This window comes from Microchirus variegatus, assembly GCF_963457635.1.
Source record: "Microchirus variegatus genome assembly, chromosome: 5".
Classification (NCBI taxonomy): Eukaryota; Metazoa; Chordata; class Actinopteri; order Pleuronectiformes; family Soleidae; genus Microchirus; species Microchirus variegatus.
The window spans coordinates 9,600,506-9,615,356 of NC_139806.1; the positions used below are offsets into that span (position 1 = coordinate 9,600,506).

The 14,851-nt window shown below is 40.9% G+C and overlaps 1 protein-coding gene across 1 annotated transcript; it reads left to right on the forward strand.

The window, feature by feature from the left end:
• The first annotated feature begins 211 nt into the window (after nucleotides 1-211).
• On the forward strand, nucleotides 212-14,512 carry LOC310927765 (CTD small phosphatase-like protein). Its single transcript, XM_083890151.1, has 8 exons — nucleotides 212-824; nucleotides 6,544-6,701; nucleotides 6,880-6,912; nucleotides 7,789-7,890; nucleotides 8,378-8,434; nucleotides 9,118-9,210; nucleotides 10,049-10,234; nucleotides 11,355-14,512. Exons 1-8 carry the CDS (start codon nucleotides 749-751, stop codon nucleotides 11,478-11,480), a joined length of 831 nt encoding a protein of 276 aa, XP_083746277.1. The 5' UTR covers nucleotides 212-748; the 3' UTR covers nucleotides 11,481-14,512.
• Nucleotides 14,513-14,851: the final 339 nt, after the last annotated feature.

Here is a 14,851-nt window from a genome sequence, read left to right on the forward strand (position 1 = left end):
GCAGCGGTAATTACAGAGCAAAAAGCAGCTTGAGAAACCGCGTCCGGCTGCTGCTGCACGGGCTGAGTAATGTAGCGCAGTGAGTTTGTGCTGGAAGAGAATCCATCACAGAAACAAACCGCCCCCTCCCACTGCCAGTGCCCCCGCTTCACATGCTATTCTAAAAACATAAAGCAGCCTCCATGTTGCACACGGAATGTAGGGCCAACAGACAAGAACCGCTGGCTTAGAAGTGTTAGCTAACTCCACATCGTTGAACAAACGCTGCGTCTGATACATGTTGTTGTTGTTTTTGGACAGGACCAATTCTCAGACGGGATTCCTTCCGAGCGGTTTTTCAACGCTGTTCCAAGTCCCGGCCTCGCATTGTGGATGACCGGAGCTTTGCCGCTAACTCGCCAACCTAAGCTAACTGTAGCTAGTTAGCAATTGAACGTCGCCTGTTTTGTTTTTTTGTTTGTGTTTGTTTTTATCGAGCCACGCATGCTGTCTGTGCCGCCCGCAAAGTACTCGTTCGGAGCGATGATATTTTGCAGAGAGCCATAAATGACAGCCTCTCACTGGCTCTCATTCACCACCGTGCTAGCTGACTGGCTACCGCCGCTGCACCGACACTCCGCCACGGACGGTCGCCTAGCTTTGTGGGCTAACTGGTCATCCCCAGCTTGAGCGGCTAGCTAGCGGTAGCAAGCGCGTTGTAGTTCGAATAACATTGTGGGACGCAAAACAGGAACAGCCACCCGTCTAAATGGACCACATGTCCATAATAACACAGGTCTCCAACCCGAAGGAGGAGGAAATAATATCTTTTAACCAAGAAAAAGGTGAGTACAATTCAGCCATCAGAATAACTAATGTTAGCTGACTACTTTCTGCACCGACATTAGCGCGTAGCTCGCACTGGTTGCCCGTTGTGATTTGTTTTCATAAAATCTGAGATTGTTAAGTAGCGATAGTTACACAAAACTTGCTAATGCTAAGCAACATGTTTTTAGTCAGATAACAGCGTAAGTTGAAAGGCTATCTTATCGTTTTTGTTGTGCCGTCAATGTGAAGAACGCTCCTGTGTCGAGATGTGTGCTTTTATCCTATTAACGTTGTCCGTTTCAGAATTAACACACTTGTTGTCAAACAGTATGTGTCTCTATGAAGGACTTTCTTTCAGTATAACATTCTCAGTTGATAATTGAACCCAAGACTTTCCATTTTGCAGTTATGTCACATAACGGGTTAATTCTTCTGACAGATGATTCACTTCACAGAGTACAACTATAACAATTTAACCAGGGTTTGGTCTGCGTAGCAACTATGAGAAGTATTTGTTTCCAGTATTATAGGAAATACAGTGTCTATGAATTAAAACAGGATATTCCCTCAGATATACATCTCTGTTGTGGCAAACTGAGTCATCACTGCCTGGACCATGTTGCAGGATGGACGTGGATTTACATTGTTATCAGTTCATCTGCTTTTGTCAGTGTTGTAAACCGTTAAGATGTCCTCTCTCAGATGATTACTGGTTTTATGATGTGTATTGTCCAGTCAAGTTCACTTCCAGTCAAGGTCAACAGTTAAATTAATTTCCTGCCTCTGGTACAATAAGCATTTTGAGTAGCGTGTCATAACCATCCAGCTACATGGGGATCTCGGGGCCAAGTGTTGGTGTAACGTTGTATTGTAACCTCTAATCTGCCTTTGCTGTCCTCTTATTTCTTTGCTCATATTTAATCATGATGGTCCAGGTCAAGTATCTGCTTAAAGACTGGAGCAGCTAAGGTTCATTCATTCCCAATGCTTGGGCTCCTCTGAAGCTTTTCGGGTCACACAGGACCATGGGATGTGTATCGGTATCGCACCCTCAAGCCTCTCTTGTCAGTCCAAAAGTAACGTGAGAACTCTGGTCTTTCAAGCACAACAATGCATTCTCCTCAGGGGCCACAGAGTAACCCCTGCAACAAGTACTTTAAATTCTGTGTGACACGAACATATGTGGGTGTCATGAAAGTGTATCATGGCAGTAAAAGGTATTTAATTAGATACCAATGCAGACATGCACACTTGAAATAAGATAAAATGTATGTTTCAGTGAAAATAATACTTTTTTCAGGGAGTTGTATACATTTTTTTCAATCATAACTTTGTGATTCAGGTTTGGAATAGTAATGAAATCATTTTGCACTTGGTGTAATTAGTGTTGAAACGAGTGAGGAAGTTAATCTGGTAATCGTATCTGTTACTTTTCCCGATTGTACAATCTGTGGCTTCGTAAAAGCAGAATATTTGTTCATTGTAAGTTGAAGCATCATGTTAGCCTGTGATGAGTTCTATTTATAGATTAATTGGCAAACTGAGATATTTTCCTTATTTGATATATTTGGTGATCCAGCGTGTTATTAAATATTCATGTTATTTAATAATTGTTGCGTAGGTCATGTTGTCTTGAAGACACTGATCAGATCATACTGAATATTATACGACTAAATAGCAAAAAATATGATACAAATTGTTTGCCAGCTGATAAAACTGTCACCACACACAGTCTCACACAAATGGGATTTAATGTTGCGTGTTTGGCTGCTATATGAAAAAGAGGTGTCTCTCATGCACCAGGGCAAAGTTGAGTAAAAAGATGAAACATAGCAACGAAGTTGTTGTTTGTTTCCTACCTCTTTTATTATATCTGAAAATGAAGTCACAAAGAATACAACCCCTGAGGCCATCAGATATTGGATTGTGTGGATAAGGGTTGTAAGGCCTTCTTTTTTCTTCCATTTGTTTTTGGCGTTTTTGAATTGAAGTGCGATGACCATAGTCCATTTCTGTGAATATAACAAGGAAATACCATATGTATTTTGTGTGTGAGAGTATATTAGGAGTAGTAGTTAAACCCACCCTGGCTCAGGCGGTGTATACAGCAGCATTCTAAGCTTTATTTAGGCACTTTCTAGACTTTCCCTTATCTTTTGCAAATCAAAATAACATCTGGCACATCCCAGCCACATACTTGAAGGAATTTAGCAGGTTGTCTTCTTTTGCTTGAACAGGCTCCAAACTGTCTGGACAAAAATTGACCACCTTTGCTCTCAGTGATCTTTTACTAGCTGTCTTGTGACATGTGCCTGTCTTTCATACTGGTTTGGCTGCCAAGCAGCAGCCTAAATATAGATTGGCTGTCCTGTTGGCCAGGACACCGCTGACCTCAAGGCCAAGTATAACCACTTACAAACATGACAATGATCATTTTCCTTTTTCTTGATGTCATATGTTTGTAGAAAAACACCAACAATGTAACATCGCACATGACAAATAGACATTTTCTTGCTCGGTTTTTGGACAGTGTTGATTGGGGATCACCACATATCTTGTGTCACGTAATGTTCAGTTCAGTTCAGTTCAGTTTAGTTTATTGTCCCAAAAGGGAAACTTGTCTTGTAGCACAAAGATACACAAGGACACTCAACAGAGATATAAACTAGCTAATATAAGTTAAAGTTAAAAACACTATCCTACTTTCTTTTCCTATTGTGTCTCTGAAACTAACTTTTGGACATTGTGTTTAAAGACAGGTGTCAACTCATGGTGGAAGTTGAAGCCTTTTGCTCAGTGCAGGACTAAAGCCTCCTCTGGTATTGTTGTAGAAAAAGTGTGTTCTCAAACTTCCCTGAAAGATCTGAAAATGCTGTTTTTAGTCCTAGATATATTAATAAAATCAGTTGCTTGTATTAATATCTGGCATCAACTGCTGTTTGCACAGTCTGTTGTTGATGCTATTTCAGCAAATTATTTTGCAAGCTGTCTGTTCCTGTGCTATTGTCTCAATTTATTTGTACATAAATCTTTATAAGTATTTGGACAGCTATCGAGATTGGAGGGAAGTTTTGATTTTCAGCTTTTAATCAAGGATGCAAAAATATTGCGTTGGCTGGTATCTGAACTAATGCCACACAGTCCTTCCATTTCTGAGGTGGCTGGTAGTAAAAAGAGCGCAAGAGGGTGGAAATGAGTGCTGCACTAAGTTCTACAATCGAACTAGACTATGATGGGCCACACCAGTCTAGATACTTATTGGGAATAACTTATATAAAGTAAATGTTGGGTTTGCCCTCAAGATGTAGATGCAGTTTTCCAGTTTCATTCAGAATGAAGTACTTGACTGTCAAATCCTTGTTTTGTGTTTTTTTTCTTTTTAGTAACTTGTGGTCCTGCTTCCTGTTTATTTGATAAATTGTAGTAGACATGTGCACCGCTGCAAGCTGATTTGCTGAACACATTTTTTTAGGGTGATGGAAAAGATTAATAAAGGCACTGCACTATGATGTTCAACTTTGTACATACATATTTAACCACTCCACCCCCACCCCTCCCACCCCCAGTAAATTACTATTTGCTCTGTGTATGACTCAGTCACTTATCTGAGGGTCTTTGTGCGAGAAATAAATACAGCCGTCAGTTGTAGTGATGAGTCACAGGAAGCTGAAAACAGCCTCACTGTCTCAGTTTAACAGCACACAGAGCTGAAAGGACCGGACCAAGTGCAGTTACAATGATATGTCACACTCACTGTGGCAGAAATGATCTTCGCACCATATTGCTGTGTAACTAAAGTCAGAGGTTCAAATGTTTATGAAGTCCCGAAAGAAAGAATGATATACTTCTATCATTTAAAATAACTGTATTGCTTTGATCCTTTGGTATTTGTTGGCTGCTTTGTTTTATAGTTCTATGGCGCATGGTTTGGTTGAGATGGTGGAAAAATCAGGCAGTTTCAGTATTTGTTTTTCTGTTCTGATTAGCACCTGCAGGATGCCTATTTTTGTTCTCTGCATTTACACAGAGATTGCTTTGTTAAATAGTGGGGAAAGTGCTATACCACTTAGGTCAGTTTCCATCACTTGATGTTACGCTCATTTCAGTTTGCATGTAAAAATGGAAAGAGGAAACATAAAACTTGAAAAAAAAAAAAAAGTTGAAATGTCATATATTGTGCAAAGAAAGTCCGCAGCAGCAACGCAGATTCTTTATAATACTGTCACTGCATAATTCTGTTGATTTTCTTTAGGGATTATGTTACTTCAATATTCACATGTTATGGATGCATTGCACATTGTGCTTTAGCTGTCTTGCTTGGCGTGAAGTTGTCTGTGCCACAAGCAAAACTAGTTCTGGCTACAAGGCCTTGCGACACAGGCACCTAATTTCCATTCAAATCTTAACAGATGTTTCACAAATTCGATAATACAAAATGAGAATGTGTTTTTTTTTTTATTTACTGCTGATAAGTGAAAATTGGGAACTTGCTTGCACAGTAATCCCACTTATTAAAAATGTGTGATTGAAAAAGTGTTTAATTGCTCATGCACAAAAAATAACCAGCAAGCCTCCTCTTATATAATGACGAGAAGCCAGTGAACGAGAGAAATGACGGAGAGATCGGTGTGTACACAAAGTGTGTGTGTGTGTGTGTGTGTGTGAGTGTGTGTACAGCTGTTAAATATAGAAAATAAATCCTTGCATGACATGAGATGAGCAGCTCTAATGTTTAGAGATGTGATGAAACGTAAAAAAAAAGTTTTGCTTTAAAATGCTTAACAGAGCTGGACTAATGTAAAAAAAATAATTCTGTTTTTTTAAAGTTTGTTTTAAGGAAACGGTTAATTATGTTTTTGTTTTTGTTTTTTTTTTAAGTTCAGTTGTGTTTTCTGTTACAAATGCCTGGTGGTTAGAACAGTGGCCCAATACTGACATGCAAAAAGACATGACATAATGCTATTTGCTCTTCACTGGTTTTGAGTTGCAAAAGCATTCAGGTTGAGTGGAATTGGGGTGGGGGAGATGGGGGGGGGGGTGTAGTGGGTGGAGAGGAATGCAGCCTTGTATAGGCTCTGCAGGGTGTGAGGGCCTCCCACCGCCTCCCTTCCCTCATCTCCTGTGCATGTCCAGGCTGCTTCAGTCACTCACCTGCCAGCTAAAACATGGGAGGGAAACGTCAGCAAGTGTTCAAAATGGAGACCCGCAGGCCAATCGGGTGACGGGAGCAACAGGGGGGGGGGGGGAGGCAGAAGGGAGGAGCATGCAGCTACCAACTTGTCACTATTAATAAAAGCTCCGTGTCTGATTTAGGCCCTGCTCCGTAGTCCTGGAGTGAGAGGCGATTTGCAATCAGAGCAGAGCACGTTTTAGTTGAACTGTCACTTTGTGTGACTGATGAGGTTCCTCCAGCCGGGCCAAGTTTCTGATCAGTGTTCTGCCAGGCTGGCTCATCAAAACCAACACTAATGCCATTTAATCACAGTGTCAAGAGCTCACTTTTTGTTGTGTTTTTCGGTCTTGCTCACACCTCTCTCGGCATTAGGAGAACTGTTACAAACATACATTTGTTTGTTCCTAAAGCATTAGTGTCCATCCACAGCAGTTGTGCCAAAAGTAGACAGTTTCACATTCAGCCTGCGCCAGTTTTACAACAGAACATATTGATTTGCACACCCACGTGTTGACTCTTCTCTCATCCACTCCACCCCACCCTCCCGCTTGTCATTTAAACAGCATCCAAGTCGAAAAATGGCCTCAAGAAGCAGAGGAGTCGGGGCATCTTCAGCACGTTCTTCTGCTGCTTCCGTAACTACAATGTGGAGCCACCAGCCACAAACACCAACACCAGCCCATTGCCTCCACCTGTCGAGGAGAACGGATCACCTCCCAAAGTGAGCTGCTGCACCACGCCATGCTAAATTACTTGTAAACTGTATCCGTCATTTGATTTAAATCATCTCTCTTTTTTTTTCTTATATATCTATGGACCCTTTTGTTTTTTTGTCTCTGTTTTTCTTCCTACCCCTCACACTGTTTTGTATCTGCGTGTCTATCTCTCTTATGTTGTAGTGTGACCAGGTCGAGGTCATCCCTGTCCCTAGTGTATGTATTGCCTTTTTTTCCTTTTCCTTTTGCATGCAGGCTGAGTGGACTGGTGCTGGTACTTCCTGTCTGTGTGGGCTTCAATGCTCCTCAGAAGGCTTTAGTTCTGCTACTGTACTGCAGTTCGTATTCAGCCCGTCGTAGCACTGGCTGTGTGGAAGGGTGCATATGCACCCGTGGGTTTAGCTGGTGCCTCAGTGCCTGACCTGCATGAGTGACGCTCGGTGGTTTGTATGCTTTCAGAAATACTGTGACACTAACTGTCTTAACAAGTTAAGTGTAACACAGATTCATTTAATTGCTTCAGCAACAAGTAAAACCGTTTATTGTGCTGCTCGTCAACATGAAGCACCAAAGTAGCTGCAGCTAAAACTAATTGATCCCATCACTCAAGGACTTGCATACCAGTCAAATAATCCATTATTGATTATATAAAGCCCAACGCTGCAGATCCATCAATTGTGAATGGATTTTTTTCAATGTTCCTGCACTGAGGTTTAGTTTCCACATGACTTAATCCTGCATTAGCATTTTTCAAATGGCTCAATTGATTTCAATGAAACTGACTGCTGAGCTGCATCTGCCGCTAACCTTTTCATGGCTTCTGTGAGAATGGGACTTCATTAAAATCTCAGGAGATTGCGCAGGTCACTGTTTTCAAGGCATAGATTTAAAACGGCTTGATCGTCACCGCATCGCTACCCACGGAGATGCTCTTCCTAATGTGGCGTTGGCTCGTCTGCTAAGCCTTACACATTAATTTATGCATAAGCAAATCTCTTCTGTGGAGCTTCTTCTCATCATCCCTCTGTCTCTCTCTCTCCAACACGATCACTTTCTGTCTGTGTCTGATTGTCTGCCTTGTTGTTTCCTCAGCCACCAGCTAAATACCTCCTACCTGAGATGATTATATCAGACTATGGCAGAAAGTGTGTGGTTATTGACTTGGACGAAACGCTTGTCCACAGCTCATTCAAGGTAAGAGAATGAAAATAAACATATTATAGATGTTGAGTGTGAGCTACTTTCTGCTGTACCTTGGGAAAATAAGTTTTATTAAACATCTAAATCGAATTGTAATGCCTCCACCTGTTTAAATGATCTCTGTCAGAGCTCAGGCAGGAGGGAAGAAAGTGCTAGAAGTTCTGTATTAAGAACAAGAGCGAAGTTTCAGTCCTGTTTGTTCCTTTTATAATAAAACATGAAGATAACGGATAACGGTGAAGATAGACTGAGGTTGGAAAACAGCCACAGTTAACATACAAGTTCTACTTCACCAGCACTGGCTCATTTAAAATGTTTTGTAACATCTGTGACTTCAGGTGACTCCAAAGTATGTTGAACCAGGAGGAATTGCTGTACATTTTATTGTTATAGGTATAGGTGGGACCTCTGCTGGTCAGTTGCATGTACTGCACCAACAACTCAAACAGCATTAATAACATGCTCACGTTTCTTTTCACAGCCGATCAGCAACGCTGATTTTATTGTTCCAGTGGAGATCGATGGTACCGTTCATCAGGTAATAAATCCACAGCAGAAAGATATTGTTTCTCATTGTGAATGTCAATGTACTGTTGTTATTATGAGGGGTGAAGATCGTGAAGAGAATGGCTGTGATCCAGTTCAAGTAATCCAGGATAGGCTGTGTGTATCCTGGTTGGCCTATTCATGATTACTTGCTCTGGGTGGCAGCTGCTGGACTGAAGGAGTGAATGACGTAACCGACTGTGGGAGCGTGACAACCATTAAAGATGGTGGTCTTAGTGTATTTGCAAGTGAAGGACAAGCTTTTTTGGCTATACTCATTGATACGTCCTAATGATGCTGTGCTAGGGCACGTCTTCAGCGATGATACCTGGGGTGTTTCATACATCCTCGACCAGGGCTTTGTGAAAATATGCTTGTCACAAAATGTGTGCTTTCAGTTGCAGCTAACGATTATTTTCATGATCGATAAATCTGTCGATTATTTTCACGATTAATCATTTGGTCTGTAAAATGTCAGAACATTCTACAAAAACGTTGGTCAGTGTTTGTCAAACATGGAAATGACGATGTTCTTGAATGTCTTGTTTTGTCTTCAAACCAAAATGATTCAGTTTTAATGATTTCTTTGTTATGTGGTGCAAAGAAACAAAGACAATATTCACATGTAAGAATCTAAAACAATCAGAAATCTATAACCTGTGCTGTGTCTTGCAGGTGTACGTGCTGAAACGACCTCACGTGGATGAGTTTCTCCAAAAGATGGGAGAGCTGTTTGAATGTGTGCTCTTTACAGCCAGTCTTGCCAAGGTGTGTTTCGAGGCGTTATTATTATTGTGTTCTGTTCCTTGTTCTCCTCTGTACTTTTCATCTGCTCTTGCTTTCTAAATGTTCACTCTCTCCACTTTGCTGTCCCTCTGCATGTTTCTCATCTTAACAATAAAGAACGGGTAAGTTTCATGAGACAGAAATGATCATTTTTACGGGGTGGATTTGATTCATCTCTTCTCTATAGTGTTAAAATACTCCTCATGGAGTGAGCTAGACTTTAGTGGAGCTTGTTGTGTCATAGAGCAGTGTTGCCTCAGGCTTTTCCCTCCCTGTCAGATAATTACAGCTGTGAAGGATAACTTCCTCTGCTTCCTTCTGAAATAATAGTTGAGCCTTTAGTCTTTGCAAGTTGTGTTCTTAGTCAAAAAGATTTGCTTTACAATGTTTTGGTCTGTACATTGTTGCAGTAACATTCAGGGAAACACTTTACATGACATTATGGTACTACTTTTGTAAAGAGGAAGTAATATTAGGTTAATACCATCTTATTTTTGCAATAACCGGGAAGTGTTATCTTGGTAATAACAATGGCCATTGTTTGTGGGACCTAAGGGAGGATGAATTTCAACTTTATAATGTGGTAGTTATTAAATTTTGTTCACAAAAATGTTGATGTGACGGTAGTTTGACTGATGATAGATTTATTACCACATTATTATAGTTATAACCACGCTGGAAATAAGATGGTATTGCCTCAATTTTGCATATATAACACCATACTACGACCATGTTGTAATGTATAGTGTCATCTAGTGCATGCCTGAGTGTTGTTTCTACAGTGGTGTTAAATGTGTTTCTGTCTATTTGACTTGGCCAGTATGCAGACCCTGTGGCAGACCTGCTGGACCAGTGGGGCGTGTTTCGAGCGCGGCTCTTTAGGGAATCTTGCGTATTTCACAGAGGAAACTATGTGAAAGACCTCAGCCGGCTGGGACGAGAGCTCAACAATGTCATCATCGTTGACAATTCACCCGCCTCTTATATTTTCCACCCCGAAAACGCTGTGAGTTCCTAAAGTTGGTAACGTAACACGACTGTGAATTTGAGCTAGGTGTTGAACTGCTTGAGTTGCTTCAGTTCAGTGTAGCACATTATCTTATATTTAATAATTATCTACTTTTCCTACCATTACTTTATTCATTCAAATGTGTTATTTTTTTTCAATGATTGATAAGTTTGATACAAATCTAATCAGTTTACTGTCATAAAAGGAGCAAAGAAACCAGATAGTATTTACATTTAAGAAGCTGAAACCACAAAACCTTACATTTATTATTTATTTAAAGGGGACATATTATGCAAAATCAACTTTTTAATCATTTTAATCCTGATATTTAGGACTCTGGAGGCCCTATCAGTCTGCAAAGTGTGAAAAAAGATGATTCACTCATGTTTTTGTGGTCCTCCTCAGTCTTAGTACAGGAGATAAAACACGCGATGTTGACTTCCACACTCATTGGGACGTCACAAGGTGCTAAATTCCTGGAATTTTTGTCTCGAGGAGAGCTCCGTAAAACGCGAGAGTTCTGGCGAGGGCAACAGTATCCGAAAACTGGAAGTCAGTGAAACGTTCTATTCTCGGCTCCACAGTGCAGCACAGAGTTCTACACAAACTTCCAGCCTCAGAGGATGTATCTGTTCAGTGGATACATTTTATATATGATGGCAATGTGCAATCGTTAGCCTAATAGCATAATTTCCAAAGTCATTTTGTTGGTAATTGTGATATCTGCCTAACTTTACCAATGTGCTTGCTAAATTTTTCTTTTCTTGTTTTGACTTAGGCAACTATGCTATTAGGGTAATGGAATGCTAACTGCTGTTAGCTCCCAGTAGCCTCTGTGGTTGATGTCATTTCCTATCCCTTAAGTTTCGTTCTAACCAAGCGTTCTAAACAGGGCTGTTTTGGTTGTGTGATTGAACTGCTGTGGTGCTTCATCCTTGACCAAAGCATGTCACAGACATGTTCATTAGGACACCAGGGAACTAGGTTCACTTGGAGAAATAGGGTATAATATGTCCCCTTTAAAAAGTATTTTTTGCCATGTTTGATTATGGTCACAATTTCAACAATTACGTATATGAAAAGCGAGCAAACTGAAGCTGGTACTGCGTCTCCCCAGGTCCCGGTCCAGTCCTGGTTTGACGACATGAATGACACCGAGCTCCTGGACCTTCTGCCTTTCTTTGAGGGACTCAGCAAAGAAGAGGAGGTTTATGGAGTCCTGCAGAATCTGAGAAGCAGGTAGCAGGACAGACCACAGCACCACCTGTGTGCTCTCTCTTCTCCTCTCTATCACTCTCTGCCCCCTCCTCCTTTCTACAACCACATCTCTCAGACTCAGGCAGATCCTCCCACACGCGCCCCTCTTGTCTCTGCCCCAAGGGGAGGCCTCGGAGTCTCACTGTGGAAACCTTAAACCTGTCTCTGCGCTCATCTCCTGGTGACTGGCTGCCGACTGTGTGCCATCAACAAAAAACAAAAACACAAACACTTAATATCCCAGGAGCACTGTGTCTCACACGAAAAACACACCAGAAAGTGTACAGAGAGTCCTAAGTTGGTTAATATTGGGGACAAAATGCTAAGAGGAATGAACTCTGGTCTTTATTTTCAAATCAACAAAGTTTTACTGTTTGGTGAAGTGCTTATTTTAAAACCAAAAAAAAACAAAACATCTGTTTGTGCGCAAACCTTCTTTTGTGGTACCACACAAAAGCCTGGAAAGAGACGGTCCTCTGATGTTGCTATGCAGGCAGTTTCTGGTAGTAGAAGGGACTGTGATTCTCTTTTCTTACTGAATGAAGTGCCTTGTGTGACTGTTGTTTATATGGGGAGATATTTTGTATATGGCCTATTTCCTGAGTACTTCAGTCTTTTCACACATAAAATGCTTTCATGTAGACACAGAAGCATCTTTATACAAATGCTGTTTTTTTTTCCTTCGTTCATCAAGTGCTGGGTAAATGTCTCCATATTATTACCCCCCCGCCCCCAGGATGCTTGTGCCATTATATAGATGTGACATGTTTCTTTCTGCTTTCATTACTCATAGATAGTTATTTTTGTTTTAGACGACAGACTTTGTTTGCAATTTGCGTTTGACTATTTTTGATCTGAAAGCTCAGTGCCATTTGTTTCCCCCCCCCCTCACATAACTCCCCTCCTTATCTCATTTTTATTATTTGCCAAACAAGGAAATTCTTTTTTTTAACAGGCTTCATATCTTTAACAGCAGTTCAACTGAACTATTAGTACTAAGTATAGCATTATAGATTTTTATTCTTTGGACAAATGTCAAATTGATTTGTGTGTTTTTATCGTTATGAGGTCTTTGTTTTCGTCATGCTTATCAGATGGCTTAGCTCTTAGCGCACACTTATGTTTTTTTTAATTTATTTGTCTTTTCTTGCGGGCACTCTAAGTTAAGTGGTGCTGCTCCAACCTTTAGGGGGCGATCTCCTACATTGTACACTGATTCGAAAAAGTATCTCTTTTTTTATTATTATTATTATTATTATTTTAAAACCTCACAGTAAATGGTTTGAGTGCCATGTTTTTACTTTTCCATGGTTACCGTCTTTAGGGAATATCGGGAAAGTGTCAGACCGAGTCTGGACCGTGTTGAAACCGCGCTGTTCTCTCCTGCTTTACAAACAGTAAAGGCCTGGCCCCGCCCAGAAACACTGGAGACGACGTGCGGTGTTTACCCTCCTACACTCTTTCTTTCTTTCTTTTTGTTTTTGAAACTGCTCTCTCACCTCAGTGCCTATCTTTTGAGAGGAGCCACACAAACTGAATGCTGCAACATTAGAAACCATGGCAATAAAACCCTCCCCGGGGGTGGGGGCAGTTTCCATCGCAGGTGTTTGGTTTGGGGCGTCGAGAGCAGTCGGCAAAGCTGGACGACAGGTTTTTGCGCGGGCAACACAATAATTCTCAGTGTTCATGAACAAACCGCCAGGCATTAATTTCTCACAGTATTTGATCCAAAAAGCTGGACATGCACATAATCTAACACTTAAATACAGTGCTGTAACTGCATGGAAACAATGTGGGAACAATTTTGTAATAGGGAAGTAGTTCTAGTAGTAAAATGAAGGTTTCCATTGTTACCAAATCTTGATAAATATAGAAATGAAATGGTAATAACATAATGTTACTTCCCACTTACAAACTTGCGTACGTATTACCGTGCTGTTACTGTACTTTAAGTGTATTATTTAGACATTTAAATCATTAAAAGTTTTGTTTTTCACCGTTTAAGTATTGAAACGACGCCGCTTGGTCTGTCATCAGCAGCCAAACGACTTCGTGACGGTAAATCACTTGCCATAGTTCATAGTTCTCAGCTTCTGTTGTGGAAGGAAGTTGGAAAAGGACATAAAACGGATCGCCTGCCTTCCTAAGCTTCAGATGGCTGCTGAGTCACGGGCAGCCGTCCACGGGTTGGGTGAAGAAAGGTCTGTGAAGAACCTCATCATGGCATCGATGCCTTACTGCCCTTGGAGGCACAACAAAGCAATGTTGCTTCATCGATTCTGGCCTCGTTCAGTATTTTGTGGACCATGTTGTGGTGAGAAGAACTTGACAAAATGAAGCACGATGGCGCGTCCCGTCGTGCCATCTAAGGATTGTACACCCCGACAAACCTCATTATTAGCTTTATTGCTTGGTTTGTTAGTTGGTATCGACACTACTTGGTCACCCCCCTTCGTTGAAAGGCTGCTGTTCCTCGGGACGTATTCTAGCATTTTCTTTTGTTTGCATCAGTGGTGACGAGTGCTCTGCTCATCATGATGATGGTTTCAGTGCAATGTCCTCCTTTCTAAGAAGCGATCGGTCCGTCTTCTCAACCTCTCCATGATGACCATTTGTCTGAAAAGTGTCGTTTGTATCATTGTGATAATTTTTCTACCTTTTTTTTTTTTGTCAGTATTTGGTTTGAAACGTCTTTGTATCCAGCCGTCTGTTGCTCTTTGTTTCACATCTGTCCCTGCTCTCTTGCCGTTGGTAAGAATTCTCAGTCAGGTCTCATCTTTCCTATCGGGGGACACTTTGTGTGTGTGGGTGTTTTTCTTTGTGTATCACCTCACTCAAAATCACACATTCATCATTTTGTATTGATTTAACACCAAAGTTCTTCAACACTTGAGTTCAAGACACTGTTTGTTCACTTTTTGTTCACGTCGGCTTACGTTGAGTGTCGGTAATGTGTCGTCATCTGAGCATCAGTTTGTTTGTTTATTTTCTTTCCTTCCATAATAAAAGGCTTCATTGAAACAATTTGGTCACGTCTTATTGTTTTTTTAATGCATATACAACAAACCCAGGCCAAAGATTATCACTAGAGCGTGATGGAGGTTTTCACTGATTGTCTGTACCTCATATGGTCACGAGAGAATGCTGCTCTGTTGTCTTATTATAATTTTATCTCTGTTCCTATTTATGTCCTTACAGGTTTGTCACAATAAAGCACATGTTCATGGAGAAATGTTGCTTGTCTTCTGTAGCAGATGAATGGCAAACAAAATAAAGATGTGAGCTTTTAGCCGACGTAGTGACATAATCTTACGTGAGTTTTCCTGCCAACAGAGCATTGATATATATATTTTTTTT

Bases quoted from the DNA above. Each gene is read 5' to 3' on its own strand.
- LOC310927765 (XM_083890151.1), top strand. From the start codon at position 749: ATGGACCACATGTCCATAATAACACAGGTCTCCAACCCGAAGGAGGAG. The intron at 825-6,543 runs GTGAGTACAATT...TCATTTAAACAG, and splicing joins ATCTTTTAACCAAGAAAAAG to CATCCAAGTCGAAAAATGGC. The intron at 6,702-6,879 runs GTGAGCTGCTGC...CTTATGTTGTAG, and splicing joins AGAACGGATCACCTCCCAAA to TGTGACCAGGTCGAGGTCAT.